Consider the following 18,383-nt stretch of genomic DNA (forward strand, 5'->3'; position numbering starts at 1 on the left):
CTTTTCCAAGCTGGAAAGCCCCAGTGTTTTTAACCTCTCTTCAGACAGAAGCCGTTCCACATCTCTCATCATTCCTGTTGCCCTTCTCTGTACCTTTTCCAATTCCAATATGTTGCTTTTGAGATGGGGAGACCAGAACTGCGCCCAGTATTCAAGGAGTGAGCTGCTCACCTCCACCTCCAGGCCTGGCCTGGCCTGCTGGAGCTGGTGAAATGAACAGTGCTGCTCTCCAGAGCGCTTGGCCACCGGGCTTTGCAGCTCGGCGCTAGCCAGCCAGCACTTAGCAATCCCTTGCCTGGGGAGCACCGAGCAGGGCAGGGCTGACTCCAGGGGCCGACCTGCGCCGCCTAGCAGCACCGGCAGGGGCAGGAGCGGGAGCGGGAGCGGGCGGGCGCCTTTGCAACCCGGCCGGCGGCGGCACTGCAGGGGTTAAAGCCAGCGGCGAGGGCGGCCCCCCGGCAGGAGCAGCCGCGGTGACTCACCTGCTCAGGTGCCCCCGCCCGCCCGGGGCTTCCCGCTGTGCGGAGGAGGCGGCTGGGGCGCTGCTGCTGCCTGCGCGGGTGAGTTGGTTCGTTCCCCCGGCGGGCTGGGGGCCCGTGAGCCTGCCGGGGTCGGGCTCACTCCCACCTGCCCTTCGGGACGCGCACCGGGCCGGCTCGGGTGGCTCCGTGCGCGCTTCTCTTCCCTCCCCCAGCTTCCTTGGGCCCCGAGGGGCGCTTGCTGTCCGGGGCTGTCAACCCCACGCTCCTCTTCGGCCCCTCCGCTTCCCCGGGGTGTGGTGAGTGACTCCGATGCAAAGTCCTTTGCTTGAGCGAAGGCAGAGCTGCAATGCCTGGCGCAGGGCTCGGGGCGGCCAGCCACGCGGCGGACTTGCTTACAGAAGAGGGCAAAGTAATTCATTGCCGTTCCGAGGCGCCGGGCCCCATCCTCCAGCACCTTGGTAGAGCCTTTGCTGAACAACGGTGCCGGTTTTTCTTTCTTGCCTGGCACAGTGCTAGTCCAAAAAGTCCACACCCGCCCGCCCCAAATCCATGCCAAATCCAGCATGGTCTGAATGATATTGCATCTCTGTGTGCTCACCCGGCTGCTGCTCTTTTTCTCCTTCACGTTGAAGTGACACAAGAGTGTCCTTAAAAGAGAAAGCTCTGCTACAGTACGAAGAACATGAGTCACCTTTCCAGCACTCCTGGGTTCTTTTTCCTTCAAGCCCTTCCTTAGGACGAGGCTTTAATAAGACTTCTGTGAGAGCAACAGACTTTCAGTATAGTAAGTTTTAGCATGTGTTGGGTCGGTGCCTTACTCTGAGTTAAACTCCAGACAAACATTTTGTTTGTGTGGGTGTGACTCTTTCAGACTCCTCATTCTTTTTGCTGATACAGACTTACAGGACTACCACTCTGAAACCTGTCATCTCTTCTGGAAGTAAAACTTTTCTATACAAGAGCCAAAACATAGTGGACAGCTAATTTAATTAGTTGTCTAGGCATACCAGGGCCTTAAAAATCACCCTTATTAGAGTATCAGGGGGTAGCTGTGTTAGTCTGTGTCCACAAAAAGAGTCTGTCAAGTATCAGAGGGGTAGCTGTGTTAGTCTGGATCTGTAAAAGCAGCAAAGAATCCTGTGGCACCTTATAGACTAACAGACGTTTTGGAGCATGAGCTTTCATGGATGAATACCCACTTCTTCAGATGCATGTGGTGGAAATTTCCAGGGGCAGGTATATATATGCTAGCAAGCAAGCTAGAGATAACGAGGTCAGTTCAATCAGGGAGGATGAGGCCCTGTTCTAGCAGTTGAGGTGTGAAAACCATGAGAGGAGAAACTGGTTCTGTAGTTGGCAAGTAATTCACAGTCTTTGTTCAATCCTGAGCTGATGGTGTCAAATTTGCAGATGAACTGAAGCTCAGCAGTTTCTCTTTGAAGTCTAGTCCTGAAGTCTTTTTGCTGCAGGATGGCCACCTTAAGGTCTGCAATAGTGTGGCCAGGGAGGTTGAAGTGCTCCCCTACAGGTTTTTGTATATTGCCATTCCTAATGTCTGATTTGTGTCCATTTATCCTTTTCCGTAGAGACTGTCCAGTTTGGCCAATGTACATAGCAGAGGGGCATTGCTGGCATATGATGGCGTATATTACATTGGTGGAGGTGCAGGTGAATGAACCAGTGATGGTGTGGCTGATCTGGTTAGGTCCTGTGTTGGTGTCGCTGGTGTAGATATGTGGGCAGAGTTGGCATTGAGGTTTGTTGCATGGATTGGTTCCTGAGCTAGAGTTGTTATGGTGCGGTGTGCAGTTACTGGTGAGAATATGTTTCAGGTTGGCAGGTTGTCTGTGGGCAAAGACTGGCCTGCCACCCAAGGCCTGTGAAAGTGTGGGATCATTGTCCAGGATGGGTTGTAGATCCTTGATGATTTGGAGGGGTTTTAGCTGGGGGCTGTATGTGATGGCCAGTGGAGTCCTGTTGGTTTCTTCCTTGGGTTTGTCTTGCAGTAGGAGGCTTCTGGGTACACCGTCTGGCTCTGTTGATCTGTTTCCTTATTTCCTCGTGCGGGTATTGTAGTTTTGAGAATGCTTGGTGGAGATTTTGTAGGTGTTGGTCTTTGTCTGAGGGGTTAGAGCAGATGCGGTTGTACCTCAGTGCTTGGCTGTAGACAATGGATCGTGTGATGTGTCCGGGATGGAAGCTGGAGGCATGAAGGTAGGCATAGCGGTCGGTAGGTTTTCGATATAGGGTGGTGTTAATGTGACCATCACTTATTTGCACCGTGGTGTCAAGAAAGTGGACCTCCCGTGTAGATTGATCCAGGCTGAGGTTGATGGTGGAGTGGAAGCTGTTGAAATCGTGGTGGAATTTTTCCAGAGTCTCCTTCCCATGGGTCCAGATGATGAAGATGTCATCAATGTAGCGTAGGTAAAGAAGGGGCGTGAGTGGACGAGAGCTGAGGAAGCGTTGTTCTAGGTCGGCATTGGTCACCTCCCAGAAAACACCATCCTAGCCACCATGGATGTAGAGGCTCTCTACACAAACATCCCACACACAGATGGAATACAAGCTGTCAGGAACACTATCCCTGATGATGCCACAGCACAACTGGCGGCTGAGCTCTGTGCCTTTATACTTACACACAACTATTTCAAATTTGATGACAATATATATCTCCAGATCAGTGGCACTGCTATGGGCACCCGCATGGCCCCACAATATGCCAATATCTTTATGGCCGACCTGGAACAACGCTTCCTCAGCTCTCGTCCACTCACGCCCCTTCTTTACCTACGCTACATTGATGACATCTTCATCATCTGGACCCATGGGAAGGAGACTCTGGAAAAATTCCACCACGATTCCACTCCACCATCAACCTCAGCCTCTCTGACCACACTATTGCAGACCTTAAGGTGGCCATCCTGCAGCAAAAAAACTTCAGGACCAGACTTCAAAGAGAAACTGCTGAGCTTCAGTTCATCTGAAAATTTGACACCATCCGTTCAGGATTGAAGAAGTGGGTATTCACCCACGAAAGCTCATGCTCCAAAATGTCTGTTAGTCTAAAAGAGTCTGGTGGCACCTTTAAAGACTAACAGATTTATTTGGGCATAAGCTTTCGTGGGTAGAAAAACCTCACTTCTGTTGCATCTGAAGAAGTGCGGTTTTTTACCCACAAAAGCTTATGCCCAAATAAATCTGTTAGTCTTTAAGATGCCACCAGATACTTAGGGTACATTCAGACTACCCACTGCAATATATCGATTCCTCCGAATGTGCTCCCATTAACTCCAGAACTCCACCAGGGCGAGCGGCGGTAGCGGAGTTGATGGGGGAGCTGCAGCTGTCGATCCTGCACCGTGAGGACAGGAGGTAAGTTGAAATAAGATGTGTTGACTTCAGCTATGCTATTCCTGTAGCTGAAGTTGCGCATCTTACATCAACACACCTCTCACACACACAGTGTAGACCAGGCCTTAGAGACACTCCTAGCACCTAGGCACAACAAGGTATCTAAAAAGATTGTGGGCGTTTGAATTTCTTTTTTTTTTGTTGACTTTAATATATATATAACTATGGGGGGGGGGGGGATGAAACCTGTAAGGTGAAGCAATTCAGCATCACTACTGATTGTCTAAAAAGTTTTGTTTAAAGATATATGTAAAAAAAAAAATTCCCCTCAAATTTAATTTTGACTGTTCTTTTAACAACATGATATTAAATGCTCCAAATACCAGACTACATTCTTGACAACAGTTTGGTATGAGTACCACTATTTTAAGATCCTCTTTAAAATTAAATGATCACATGCCTTACCCCACAAAACTGGTGCTGAAGGGAGAATAAGTCTGGCCCAATAATATTTTGTACTATGGGAGAATCCACTGTCTCTCCCCAGTTCCATTCCTAGGTTAGTGGGCACTGGAAATGTTGAGCTGTGTGCCTGACTTTCTGTGTTGGGGACAAGGGTTGTTTGTGTCATTCAGCGGTGACTTTCCCTTAAAGGAATGTCCTTAGGTTTAAAAAATTCCTCATTTATGTTACTAACACCTTTTTAGATTTAAAACTGTAACTTTGTAATGTTGATTGAGCTGAAAATTACAAGGTAAGCAACACACCAGTTTCATTTTCAGCTTCTCTCACAATAGCACAATAATATTCCTGACACACTCAGAATGAGCAAAATTTAGTTGTCTAGTTGTGGTGGATTCTGAAGGTCAAACTAAACTGTACTGGAAATCTTGTTTAAAGTAGGCACTGTAGAACTGTTAAGGAGGGGATTGCTATTGGGGAGGGTCCTTACTGTAGGTTTCATTATAATAGTTGGTGAACATATATGAATGTGATCAGACAAATGTCCATGTTTATTTCCTGGTTTGGAAGTACTGAGCTAAAACAACGACTTATAGAAATGAAGTTCCTGAACTGTGGTCTACAGAGTACTTGCAGGTTGTGAGTAGAGAGGCGGCTGATCACGTGAGGCAGCTCTGTGTTTTCAGTTACAGAATTGTATTAAGATAACATTAAGAAAGTAAGTACTTTAGCTAACTGTCCACATAAGTAATTGCTGTAGTTGTCAAAGGAATGGGATGTAGTTTGCATAATTATGAACAGGAGGTTCATGCGACCCTCTGTGAAAATGTGGACCATAAAGTTTGAGAACTCCTGTGACGTTGTTCTTTGGTGTGGGGTGTGTGTGTGTGTGTGTGTGTGTGTGTATGTATTTTGGGGTTGACTAGGAAGGTCAACTAACATTATTCTATAGCAAGCTTGCAGGCTGAAATGTCACTAATATTGTGTGTATTCATACTAGGAATCTAAACTTCTTTAAATGTTTAGCTTCCTTAATGTCATTTAATTGTAGTTAGGTCAGGACAGGACAGTAGTAGATTAAACCCTGGATTTGTGGAGGTGATGAACTAGCTGGAATCCTGTCATTTTAAATGCATTAAGTATTGCTTAGTCATACAGTAGGATAGTATTGTAACGTTAGTGGCAACAGTTTTTTAACATGGAGACGATACATTTAAAACATGTTGAAAACATGCTACAATCTGCATCTTGTTAGAGCAAAGTCATTAGCAGTTTTCTATCCTTTTATACACTAGAGCAGTATAATCCCTGATTCTTGGTCCAAGGAGTGACCCCTCAAGTCATCGCTGAAAGGAAACAAAACCTGGCTTCTAAACAAAGCTTAAGAATAAACTGGATCTTGCATGTACTACTATGATAATTTTAAAGGGGAAAAAATTGACAGCAGAGGTTATCAGTAAGATTTACCTGCCAAGGTAATTCTCTATATCCAGAAACACCTTTTAATGGATGTATTTAAAAACAAAGCTTTTGTAGTGTGTGAATTACTTTGACGTCCACTTTTCTCATTCTTGTATTTTCCCCAACATCTTCTGGCAACCATAAAAAGATAAGTTCCATGTACATGGCAAAGCTGAATGTTTGACGCTGTGCTACTATAGCAGATCCTCATGCTATTAATGGCAAGGTATGTCAACAATTTGTCAGATGATACTTGTTGAAGTGCTAATCCTCTTGCACCTTCTTTCTGTTTAGGGAAAACAGTGAGGCTGACTCTCTTCCTGAAGGATCCTTGTGCTTCTTCCTAAGATCACACAGAGTGTGTGCGCACACAGGTTGACGTGTGGATTCATTGTAATGGATCACTACAGATATTTCATCTTTAACCAGAAAAGTATGGTTGTACTGGGGTTCTTGCAGATAGCCTCTGCTGCAGTGTGTGTCATCAGTGGATTAATGGATGGCACCTTCAGAACAGAATCAGCACTGAGTAAAACCAGAGCACCCATCTGGGCTGGAATGGTAAAGTTGCATATCTTCTTCTTCTATTTATTTATCCGATTGGAGGTTATAGTTCAGATGTTGGCTCCCTCTGGGAGAACTTCCTGACTCTTCTCCAGCACCTCTCTTGGAATCTGGTATTTGTCCACTGCTCTGAAGGCACAAGAGTGGAGAGGTACTGGGAAACGATTTGAGGATATTGCGAGGTGAGCAGGGACTAGAATAACAAGACAAACTGTAATTCAGCTTTTATTTCATGAGACATGGGATGATTTAGAAAATGAGGCTGTGGAGAGTTGCCTTTTTAAAAGTTGCGACCAAAAGAAAAATGTATAAAGCTAATAACTGTATTGAGCTTCAGTGTAGTGGTGGGACACAGAGGACCCCTTCATTTCGTAAGATCAACTCAGTGTCCACATAACACATCTGAACTTTTTCATTGAGAATGAACTGTAGTAAGAGTACAACAGTACCCTAATTGGTTTTAACTTCATCATTAGGGGCAGCACCGACCTGCTTCACTGATGTTAGGGATGAAAGCTTAATAATTGCATCAAAGCTTTATAGGTGTTCTGAGCAGCTCATATTCATAAGGTTTCCCATATGAAAATATTCCTACTATTCAAAAGTAACATGCCATTGCTACAGCATAATATGATCAGTTGTCACTGGTGCACAGTGGTGGTGCCTTCTTGGGTTGTCTGTCTGTCTACTGCTTTCGAACAATAGTTCTCTAGTAACCTGACGACCTGCTCTGACTAGATAATGAAGTGCAACTTGTGTAAAACTTCTTAAATAAACTATCCTGGGGGTAAAATCCTGGCCCCTATTTAAGTAATTATCAAAGCTTCCATTGCCTGCAGTGTGGCCAGGATTTCATCCTAGAAGTGTAGATAACCCAAAGACGCACATCTTTTAATATGGGTTTAATGTTGGGGGCAGGAGAGGTAATGTGGAGGGGGATGGGAATGGAAGCCAGAAAGCTTTCCTCAAAAAGTACGCTAGAGCAGTGATTTTTTTCAGACTGGGTTGCGGCGGCTCTGGTCAGCACTGCTGACCGGGCCGTTAAAAGTCCCATTGGTGGTGCTTCCCAGCTAAGGCAGGCTAGTTCCTACCTGTTCCAACACTGCACTGTTCCCTGTACTCCAACCCAATGCCCCAATCCCCTGCCCTGAGCCCCCACACCTGGAGCCTCTTCCTGCACCCCAGACTCCCTCCCACACCCCAGCCCCCTGCCACAGCTCCGAGCCACCCATAAACCCAGAGTCCTTCCTGCACTCCAAATGCCTCATCCCCAGTCCAGAGCCTGCACCCAGCCCAGATCCCTGACCTCCTCCCAAACCCCTCATCCCCAGCTCATTGGGTCACAGGCATCAACAATTTTCTTCAACTGGGTCACCAGAAAAAAGTTTTTGAAAACCACTGCACTAGGGTACCACAAACGAGTTTAACTCTGTCCTTTCATTCCTGCCATCTTTGCATACCCCAAATGTACCTTAAATGGTGACTGCACAACTCTTTATTCCATGCTTTCCAATGTTTGAGGGTAAATATAACCTTATTGTGAGTTACTTGACTTCCACCAGATTATTTTTGCTGTACCTTTATAATAATTTTTTTATCCTTTAAGTTACTGGCACACATTGACAACATCAGTTCAAATTTAACAAAGCTTTATTAGGGGAATGTTTTTGTTCTATCGTGCCTAAAAATACAAACAAAATATTAAAAGTACAAAATTTATTAGTTTTCCCCCTGTTCCTTACATGTCTCCAGATCTCCCCTCCTCATTGTCCATGTATTCCATCCAATTTACTGGAGAAGCTGCTGACCCAAAGCATCCTCTTTCATTCTGGACTCATACCTACCCCCTGAGTAATAGCTCCTTTCCTTTCACAAAAGGAGCAGGGAACTACTAATGTGTGTTGGAGTGAGCAACTTTTTAGTAGCTCACTGATACATTGACGCATGTTATTGGTATTCAAAGCTGTTCTTGGTGTTGCCAGTACAGGAGTTGCAATATGCACCATATCAGACTGGCCCATCTAGTCTGGAATCCTGTCACTGACAGTGGCCAACATCGGATGATTCAAAGGAAGGTGTAAGAACTCAGCGGTAAGATAATCACCCCACAGATTAGGTCCCATCTTGATCTCTACTAGTTGGACTGGCTTAAGTCCTGAAGCAAGAGGCTTGCCACCTTTACCTCAGCCTTACCAGGCCAATACTCTGCCCCATCCTCATCTTTGTCACTCTTACCAGAGTGTACTCCTTTGGGCTTGGTCTCTGGGACACTATAAATGGTGGTAGAACTGTTTGATCTCTGCCCCTCCAAACTGGGATTGCCAGAATACAGCCCTGCTCTGATGTCATCAGTGACTTCAGGAGGTCTATGCGTGTAGTCATCCTCTGTTTGCCTAGTCAGGGTCACAGTGATTGACACTGAAGTACAATGTAACTAGAAATCAGAATATATGGGTTCCAGTGCTGGCACTGGCTTGCTGTTAAAGCCTGAAAGTTCAGAAAACTGGAGATTTTAGAAAGTAATTTAATACCCTGATTTGCATTTTTGATTGATGTTTCCATATTTACATAAATGACAGAACATGTCCTAATTTCCCAAACTTAAGCCAAACAAGGCTGCAGTATGGAATGAGCTTTAGAAAACAGGAATTCCAGATACAATGGTAGGCAGGTAGTGGCAGGCTTTAAGATATGAATAGTTTTGTTGCAGACACTGGCTGTAGGTCTACAAAATCAGCTCGATTACCTCAAATAGCCAACAGGCGTAACCAAAAATAGTCAGAGGAACCAGTCCTCACTGAGTCCACTTAAAGAAACCAAGTTTGGAGTTTCTCAGCCAAGACGCTTAAGATGACATGTCAATGACAAACCAGTATTAAAATAGCAAAATACTACTTTGATATATGCCTTCCCAATTCATATGCCTCTCCCGAGCCCCCTATACACATTCTCATTACAGGAGCATACATGGGATATTTCAGGTGGATTGGCTGAGCATTGGCAAAGTTAGAACATCAAAACTTGTGGTAATGGAGAGCTATCTACAGTCTCTCCGTAATACCTTCAGCATATGCTATAAAGGTTGATGGAATTTAAACTACTATATAATTTATAAATATGTCGACACATGTGGTCATAAATTGTCCTAGATAGTAGGTTATGTACTAAAGAGAGCTTTCAGTTAATGCAAATGGCCCTTAATTCCCTGGAATATTATGTGCTAGTTACACACTTTTCACGCTAGCGGAAATGTAACACTGCTGAAATGTGAAATCTGATTCCAAAATTATAAAGCAAGGCTGGAATAACTGCTAATTTGACGCTAACTTTCACTAGCAGAATCTTTCATTTTCTAAAGAAGTGACAATGTCATTCCTTAAATTCCAGGATCTGTACTGTTACAACCAAGAAAGTTGAAGTACGTCAGTTATTGTGGCAGAAAAGTCTGCTCTCTTCATAGGCTCATTCTTATTATCAAGTGGGGTGCAAAGGTCCTCGTTCTGTGTGGGAACTATGAACTTTGAGTCCTTATTATTCAAAATGGCTCTTTATGGAATATATTTTTCTGAAACTTGTCATACCCAATATAGTAGCATAACTTGTTACCATACTTTCTTTCCAGTTGCAAAATCATCTGTTTGTTTTTAACATGCAGGTCATGGGTGTTCCTGGAATTCTGGCTTTATTTTCTTCCCAGAAAAAAAATCCAGTTCTTGTAAGTTTGTAGAATTTTTTTTTTTTTAAGGGGTAGGTGAAGGAGTGACAAGATACATCTTGTGTAAGCAACATTAAGTTGGTAGTAGCGTGGTTCACTTTATCACACTTAATTCTAAATCCTGCTGCGAGATCCTCACTCTGAGTTCTGCGTAGCAGTACTAAATTCTATAGAAAAATGAAAATTCTGGCAGCATTTGCTGATCAGTTACTCCAGAACATGTGATTTTTCTTATTAACTGGTTTTAGATCCCTTCAAGCTCTGTATTTTCTAGCAATTGCTCTTGAATGTACTAGAGAAATATTTTCACAAATTTCATCTGTTTTGCTGAACTATATAGTATGATAGGAATTAAAATGGAATGTGTAAAGAGCTTGCTTCTTGACTTTCTGGCTAGTCAAACTCCAAAAGGATACGTTCTTATTTGTAAATGAGTGAACTGCTAAAAGACCTAAAAGGGTTTTAGTTAATCTAATTGCTTAAACAAACAATCATCTCTGTGGTCAAGATTATAGGGCACATATAATATAGAGGTGGTAGTGGCTTGGAGACACTTGTTGAACTTGACCATGATTTCATAATAATTCTTCTTGCTACTGTCCTTTGTTACCAATCTATCACTATAAAGCTTTAGGAGCTGCTGCAAATGATTTTCTATTATGATCCTAATTTTTGCCCCTCTTACTATCAAAGACTCAAAATTGGCAAGTTAGATCTGGAGGGCGAAGTAGACTTTTTTTTTTTTTTCTCCCCCATAAAAGGAAGTGAATCAGACAAGAGATTCCTGAATTGTGGATCCCTTAAGAGGAGAGGGGGAAAAAAACAGCTGGTAAACATAGTAATGAGTATTGTGGGGAGCTCCTGATGCACTGATATCTTGGTCCAAAGTCCTGGGCTTTCATATGGCTTTAGTCTGTCTTTCAAACCAGCCTCAACAGAATATAATTACTGCAGTGTTATGGGTGGTGTTCAGAACATTTTTGAAATTATTCAGGTCTGAGTGTTAATATATTTTAGAGTGGCTTATTAATTTTAAAGGAAAAATAGACAACGCACTAACTCTTCCTGTCCCCACCCCCATATTTGCCTTTAATTTTTTCCTATACAGGTGAATGCAATGATAGTAGCTTCTATATTTTCTTGTTTTGCCACCATCATTGTAGTTGTCTATGGTTCCTTAACTTTAAGCTATGGTGAAGAAGATGAGATGTTCACACATGAGCCAGTTCATGTTATTCATACGGTAAGCAGTAGTATTTTGTGACAAAATTGTGCTTCCTTTTGTATAAATGCAATCCAGACTTTGTAGTTCCTTTCAGTATGTGCAAACTAGGCATACACCAACAATTCTAAAATCAGTTTATTATTGCTGAATGCAGGAAGCTCTGTGATTCTTTGGAGAATCACGGTATAATATTTTCCTGGTACTTGCTATTGTCCAAGAGAGAATGCAGAAATAGATGGACCACGGCTTTCTCGGATGTGGAAATTCTTAGGATACTGAACTTCTATCCTGGAACTCAGTGGTCAAAATATGTTAGGAACATGGGGTTTTCCCCATAGAGAGAACATGCAATGGTGAAGATCTGGGTTCTTGCCTTGCAGAACATAAATGCTTTGGAGATGTTCTCCATGAGATGGGAGTACTTGGTGGCTATTACAGCACGTAGCCTATATAACTGGAGAGTTGGTACCGATAGTCCTTGATATGAAATTGAGTGTAGGAGAACAGGAACAGTGAAGATCAAAACAGTCAACATTCTAACTTAAATTGATCTAAAACCCGTTTACCCTCTGGGCCACAGAATCCATTCATACAATTTTATTGGATTATGGAAACACATAGGAACACCAACCAAGATTGAGGCGTATTGTGATTGGAAATACTGAGAAATTAGAATATCTGTCCCAAGTTCAAACAATGAATATCTTTGAATGGGATAGGAAGGGAAGCCATTGGCTTGTTATAAAAACAAATTACAAGATAACTCAGCATCTTCACTAAACTGCAGAGTAGTCTAGGGCAGTGCTTCTCAAAGTCGGGCTGCCGCTTGTTCAGGGAAAGCCCCTGGTGGGCTGGGACGGTTTGTTTACCTGCTGTGTCCACAGGTTCGGCCGATCGCAGCTCCCAGTGGCTGCGGTTCGCCACTCCAGGCCAATGGGGGCTGTGGGTGGGAAGGGCGGCCAGCAGATCCCCTTGGCCCGCACCACTTCCTGCAGTCCCCGTTGGCCTGGAGCGACGAACCATGGCAAATGGGAGCTGTGATCGGCCGGTAAACCAACCGTCCCAGCCCGCCAGGGGCTTTCCCTGAAGAAGCAGCAGACTGGCTTTGAGAAGCACTGGTCTAGGGGATAGACGCCAACTTCTCCTGGTGCTGGGGGTGCGTGACCCCGTCCCCATCCCAACTCCGTCCCCTCCCTGCCCCTATTGGACTTCTTCCCCAAATCCTTCTGTCCTGCCTCCTCCCCTGAGCACACGGTGTTCTCACTCCTCCCTCGTCCCTCCCAGAGCTTGTTATGCTGCGAAACAGCTGTTTGGCGGTGGCAAGCTCTGGGAGGAGAAGCGGGGACGTGGCGCGCTCATGGAAGGAGTCAGAGGTGAGCTGGGCGGGGGGGAGCTTGGCTGCCGGTGGGTGCAGAGCACCCACCAATTTTTCCCTATGGGTGCTCCAGCCCCAGTGCGCACACGGAGTCAGCGCCTGTGGTCTAGGGGCTTGAGTCCCAACTCCATCAAAGCTTGCAGTATGACTCTGGGCAAGTCACTTAACCTTTCTGCACCTCAGTTTGCATATTTGTAAAAGGTGGGTAAAGTGTAAAAAGAAAATGTACCCATCTCTCTGAAATGCTTTGAGGTCTTGGATGTAAGGCGAGCAAGCAAGCAATGGAGACCCGCGGGGGAGGGGGGAGGGAGAGGAGGAATGGAGTGGGGTCTCAGGGAAGGGGCCAGGTAGATCCTGGGTTGCACTTAAATTCAAAAAGTGACCCTATGTGTATAAAGGTTGGAGACCACTGATGTAAGGGGATGATCCTTCAGTATTTACTTTGCTGTACCTTTGCTGCATCAGTAAAACTATTTCCAAAGCTGACATTAGTCAATGCTGGTGTGCACTTGTGTTGGAACAAAGTGTTAAATACAATGAACTTTAAACAAAATTCCTGTTAATTTCAAACTTGACTATATAGTACAAAATTTATAGGAAATTATTGTTGCTTCTGCAGAGGGTAATACAAAAAAAACCCCAAAATACAGAAGAGAAATGTCTCCCCTCAACATCAGTGATGTTACTGATTTAAAAGTATATCAATACTAAAATGAACTATTGTATTCCCCCGTTGACATGTAAAAGTAGTAAAGATTTTTACAATGGAAAAAGGAAATACACTACAGATAAAGAATTTCAGTCACTAATCAAAACCTTGTTTTGGAATATAACTTAAAGCTACAGCCTGCATTGTTGAGCCATCTGACATTTCCTTTTTCTATTACAGAAGTTTGTGCTTGATAAACTTGTCAAAGGAGCCAATGTAGCAATGTTAATTGCATCTACCTGCAGTGCTTTCATTGTGCTAGTTATTGCTTACATGGGCTGCCGAAGTCTTCCACGTTGTTCATGTTATGACAATGTAACTGGAATGGTATGTAAGTGCTGATTTTTTGAACATTAGTTTCAAATTCTATTGCATCACATGTGGTACATAGGGAAAACTGTGGATTAGGGTAAATGCCTTAGTCGTGTATCTGACTGGCTTATCTGATGAAAGGCAGGTCTGATATCTTCTTTTAAACGCTTGGAGTGTAGAATGTGCCTTTGTGACCTTGAGCTGGGGATACCTCTTCCTAATGCTCTAAGACTATTGTCCTAGTAGATCACAAGACATCAAACTTGTAATGCTAGATGAGGAAAGGCATTTTAGAAGTTTCTGAAGTGTCTTAGTAATCGCCTCTCTTCCTTTAGAGGCCTGCATTAGGGTACGTTTGTTTACAAAAACAATTGAAGTACCAGTTGATGGATAAAATAACCCCATAATTTTAAACTCTGCACTTCCTGTAAACTATAGCAAATACAAACTCCATCATGATTTGTAAAGGTTTTACTAGCACCTGTTTTGGATGCTCTGCATAAACTATGAGTAAAGTGTCATCCCAAACTCATACCAGTAAGACTTCATGTTTTAATGTACTAGATTTAAATGTAAATACCTCTCTAAGCTTATTTGTCTGTGTGCATGCACTACAGTAGAGCCAGTCAGGACAAAGAAGCAATTTTCAGGAAAAGTGTCCCTCTTTTGTGTAAAAACTGCCAACTTTGTAAACGTTCAACCAGCACTATCACTGACCAAGCAGATTTCATTAAGGATCTGAGTTATGTATTATAAAATCTCTCTGAATATTGTGACTCCGGTTTTCTAGCTCACTTTCCTGATTTTTAAATTAGTATAGGGAAGGAGGACTTCTAGTGGATTGAATAAACAACTTGTACAAAATGACATTTTCCTCCTATTTTATCAGAATATAAATAAAAATTGACTACATGACATATCAAGAAAAGGAATTTGGATAAAGTATCAGGCTATCATATATGCATGTCAAAAACGACATGTAAATCAAGTGGTGAATGGCACTATTTAATTCCACATGTTAAACTACACCCTCCTTTGGGAGAAAAGGCAATGAAATTTAAATCTAATACATTAAAATTAGCCTCCTTTCAAATAAACTAGAGTAGAACCTCAGTTATGAACACCTTGGGAATGGAGGTTGTTCGTAACTCTGAAACGTTCATAATTGAACAAATGTTATGCTTGTCATTTCAAAAGTTTACAACTGAATGTTGATTTAACACAGCTTTGAAACTTTGCTATGCAGAAGGAAAATGCTGCTTTCCTTTTTTTAGTAGTTTAACACAGTAGTGTAGTGTATATGCTATTTTTTGTCTCTGCTGCCACCTGATTGTGTACTTCTGATCCCAAATTTGGTGTGTGGTTGGTCAGTTCGTAACTCTGAGGTTCTACTGTACATACAAATTCAAAGTTTACTTTCAAGGATAATTTCTAAACTGGATTATAAGATTGCATAAGAACATCATCCATGTTTGACTAGCAATGGAAAGATTAAAATATAAATCTCATCTGTAGGAATGGTTACAACCTGCTGAGGATCCGCAGCAGACTGTGGAACTGGTTTGCACTGTGCAAAGTAAGTAACTTTCTCCTCCCTTCCAACTCCTAGAGAGATCATTTTGGGGTTTAAAGTGATCACTCCATACAGTATCATTTACTGAATATGTATTACAAGCCAAATCCTGGTAGTGACTGAAAACAAAGTAAGGAACTCAGGATTTGGCCCAAGCAGCTACAGTATATTCCATTATCGTATCTTTTTTCCCCTCTCTTTCCCTCTCACGTAGATCATGGGAACAGAATCTTTAATTCCCCAGTGCAGTTTCCAGATCAAGACTTGGATGCAGAGGAAGAACTATCCAAACCACCTCCCTACATCAGACTTGCTTGAAGAATAACTAAGAATTTTAATGCTAATAGACTGGAGAACTTACTTTATATTTTGCTACCTTTTTTAAAGTTTTTTAAAAAAAAATCTGTGCTCTTTTTCTTGGATTCTTTAAACATAGAACTATTGAATGCACAGAAAGTTCAGCAAAGATGGCAGTGCAATTATCTAAGCACTCATGGATGAAAAGATCTTACAGGTTCTTAAACTGATTTAGGTCTTGCACAGTTTAAAATACCTCATCTCTTCTGGGATGTATGAATCAGTCTCTGCAGCTTTTATATGAGACGTATATTTTAAGCCTAGATGATAATGGAATTTGTCTTGCAGCTTCAGTTTAGTAGTGCTAGCTTTGAGCATTCAAATGTGAAATCATATTGACTGTTTTAAAATGTTTGTTAATGTAGCTACATTTTTCTCAAATATAACTTGTTTTTTCTACCTTTTAAACAAGTTATACCAGAATGAAGGAGCCACTTGTGGTTAGACATTATTTCTCTTACTTCTGTGGACTGCACTGGATATTCAGCCATCTTCTTCCATCTTTCTTGGGGAACAGGCTAAAATGTCTGGTATTAAAACTTGAAATTCCTCTGTCAAACTATGAATTCAGTTTTGTTTTTGTTTTTAAATCTTATCTATATTTTATCAATGAACACCTAATAAGCACAAGCCAGAAATCTACTTAATCCTGTTTTGTCTTAACATGATGGGACTTTTATTCACAACAGCCAGTCCTGTTTGTGATGTGCTACAACTTTCTGTTTATCACTTACCTAAGTCATAATCGTGCTAAGGGTTGCGGTGGCTATCAAGCTGGTTCAATTGATCCAGGCCTGGAATAATAGTTATGAACAAGCTAGTGACATCCCTGCCCACTTCCTTCATAAAGAGTAGAAGTTGAATCATTAATAAGATCAGCCTTCTTTCTGCTCCACTTACCCTTAGGCTAAGAAAGCAGTCAGGTTTTGGAACTGAATGTATTGTGTAGTGGGGTAGTACTTCTACGGCTTTAGGGCTTTGTTACCTAATAGAAGGGTGAACATCAATACCAAGAAGCATGATGCTTTGTGGATCTCTATGGTGACTTTTGTAGTAGGGGTTACTTTCTACCTTACCTTCAGGAGAACGTCATTGTGATAGTTAATACTGATGTGTGGAAGGTTGGAACTGTCAACATAAAAGACTTGTTTCAAATGGCAAACTCACCAGCAGAACTACAATGTGCTCAGGAAGTTGGGACATTTATTACTTCTCATATGGAGAACGGTTGAGAGTTAGCAGTTTTTTAAAGAGATGTTAAGGGCACAAGAGAAAACTATCCTAATGTGTAGGAAAGATAGGAAGTATGGTAAGACACCACACTGACTTAACCAAGAGAACAGCAACCATCTGAAACTCAAAAAGAGAGTCCTACAAAATGTTAAAATGAGGTTAAATTAAGAAGATCATGAGTATCAAAAACAACACAACCATGTAAGGACAAAACTCAACAGGCCAAGGCATGAAATGAGCTTAAACTAGGTAGGGGACATAAATATTAGTAAGAAAACATTTTACAAATACAAGAGAAAGGACAAGGTAGGCCCATCATTCAATGAGAAGAGAGACAATAACAGAAAATGCAGCAATTCTTATTTTTCACTAAAAAGGTTAGTTGTGATGGGATGACTGAAATAGTGATCCATGTAAATGGAGTATGATTTGAGGCTAAAATAGGACAAAACACATTAAGAATTACATAGGTTAGATGTCTTCAAATCAGCAGAGTCTGGTGAAATAAATCTTAATTCTTAAAGATCTCTTCAACCAGGTCTGTGAGCCGTTACCAATTACCTTTGCGAACTTGTGGCGGACAGGAGAGATCCTAAAGGATTGGAAGAGGGAAAATCTAGTACCTAGCTATAGAAAGGGGAATAAGGACACCCCAGGGATTACATAACAGGCATGTTAACACTGGTACTCAGAAAGAAGAGAGTAAATCAAACAATACGTAAGCAGCTAGAAGATAACAAGGTGATAAGTAATGGTCAACATGGATTTGTCAAGAACAAATCGGATCAAACCAACCTAACGTCCTCCTTTGACAGGGTAACAAGCTTTGTGGAGTGGGGGAGAAGTAGATGTGATATATCTTGACTTTAGTAAGGCTTTTGGTACTGGCCCTCATGACATTTTCATAAACAAACTAGAGAAATATAGCCTACATGAATCTACTAGAAGGTAGGTGCACAAATGGTTGGAAAAGCATACTCGGAGTAGTTATGAATGGTTCACAGTCAAGCTGGAAAGGCATATCAAGTGGGGACCTGTAAAGTTCTGTCCTGCATGGATTCTATTTAAATTCATAAATGATTTGGATAATGGTATAAAGAGTACACTTATAAAGTTTGGATGATACCAAGTTGGGAGTGGTTGCAAGCACTTTGGAGGAGAGGATTGGAAATTCAAAATGATATTGACAAAGTGGAGAAATGGTCAGAAATAAATAGGCTGAAATTCAATAAGGACACATGCAATATTACACTTAGGAAGGAATAATCCATTGCACAAATATCAAATGGGAAATGACTGCCTAGGAAGGAGTACAGCAGATGAGGATCTGGGAGTTCTAGTTGATCACAAAATAAATGTCATCAGTGTAATACTTTGCAGAAATAAAAAGCACACATTGTTCTGGGATGAAGTTTTGAATCCCATCCAGAAGCTTGATAACCTAATGAATGGTCAAAGGGGATCTCTGACTATAGAGTAATTCAACTAACTGTGTTAAAATTACTCTACCAAGCAATTAAACATTGATTTCAGTTTCTATAATTAACATTGTTTTGGTAGA

At 42.2% G+C, this 18,383-nt stretch overlaps 1 protein-coding gene across 3 annotated transcripts; it reads left to right on the forward strand.

Moving 5' to 3' along the window:
- Window positions 1-220: 220 nt before the first annotated feature.
- LOC115652884 lies at window positions 221-16,210 on the forward strand. 3 transcript variants are annotated; one of them, XM_030565499.1, is made up of 8 exons: window positions 3,836-3,857; window positions 5,594-5,773; window positions 6,054-6,320; window positions 9,979-10,038; window positions 11,147-11,281; window positions 13,528-13,674; window positions 15,175-15,235; window positions 15,447-16,210. In XM_030565499.1, exons 3-8 carry the CDS (start codon window positions 6,156-6,158, stop codon window positions 15,548-15,550), a joined length of 672 nt encoding a protein of 223 aa, XP_030421359.1. In that variant the 5' UTR covers window positions 3,836-3,857; window positions 5,594-5,773; window positions 6,054-6,155; the 3' UTR covers window positions 15,551-16,210. The 3 variants fall into 3 exon arrangements, with proteins under 3 accessions (XP_030421358.1, XP_030421359.1, XP_030421357.1); XM_030565498.1 differs by lacking the exons at window positions 3,836-3,857; window positions 5,594-5,773 and adding an exon at window positions 221-560; XM_030565497.1 differs by lacking the exon at window positions 3,836-3,857 and having other exon boundaries at window positions 5,276-5,773.
- Window positions 16,211-18,383: the final 2,173 nt, after the last annotated feature.

This window comes from Gopherus evgoodei, chromosome 5 (genome assembly GCF_007399415.2).
Source record: "Gopherus evgoodei ecotype Sinaloan lineage chromosome 5, rGopEvg1_v1.p, whole genome shotgun sequence".
NCBI classification, from domain to species: domain Eukaryota; kingdom Metazoa; phylum Chordata; order Testudines; family Testudinidae; genus Gopherus; species Gopherus evgoodei.

Excerpts from the sequence above, each read along its gene's own strand:
- LOC115652884 (XM_030565498.1), top strand. The coding sequence starts at position 6,156 with ATGGATCACTACAGATATTTCATCTTTAACCAGAAAAGTATGGTTGTA. Across the intron at positions 6,321-9,978 it reads CACCCATCTGGGCTGGAATG|GTCATGGGTGTTCCTGGAAT; the intron begins GTAAAGTTGCAT and ends TTTAACATGCAG. Across the intron at positions 13,675-15,174 it reads ATGACAATGTAACTGGAATG|GAATGGTTACAACCTGCTGA; the intron begins GTATGTAAGTGC and ends TCTCATCTGTAG.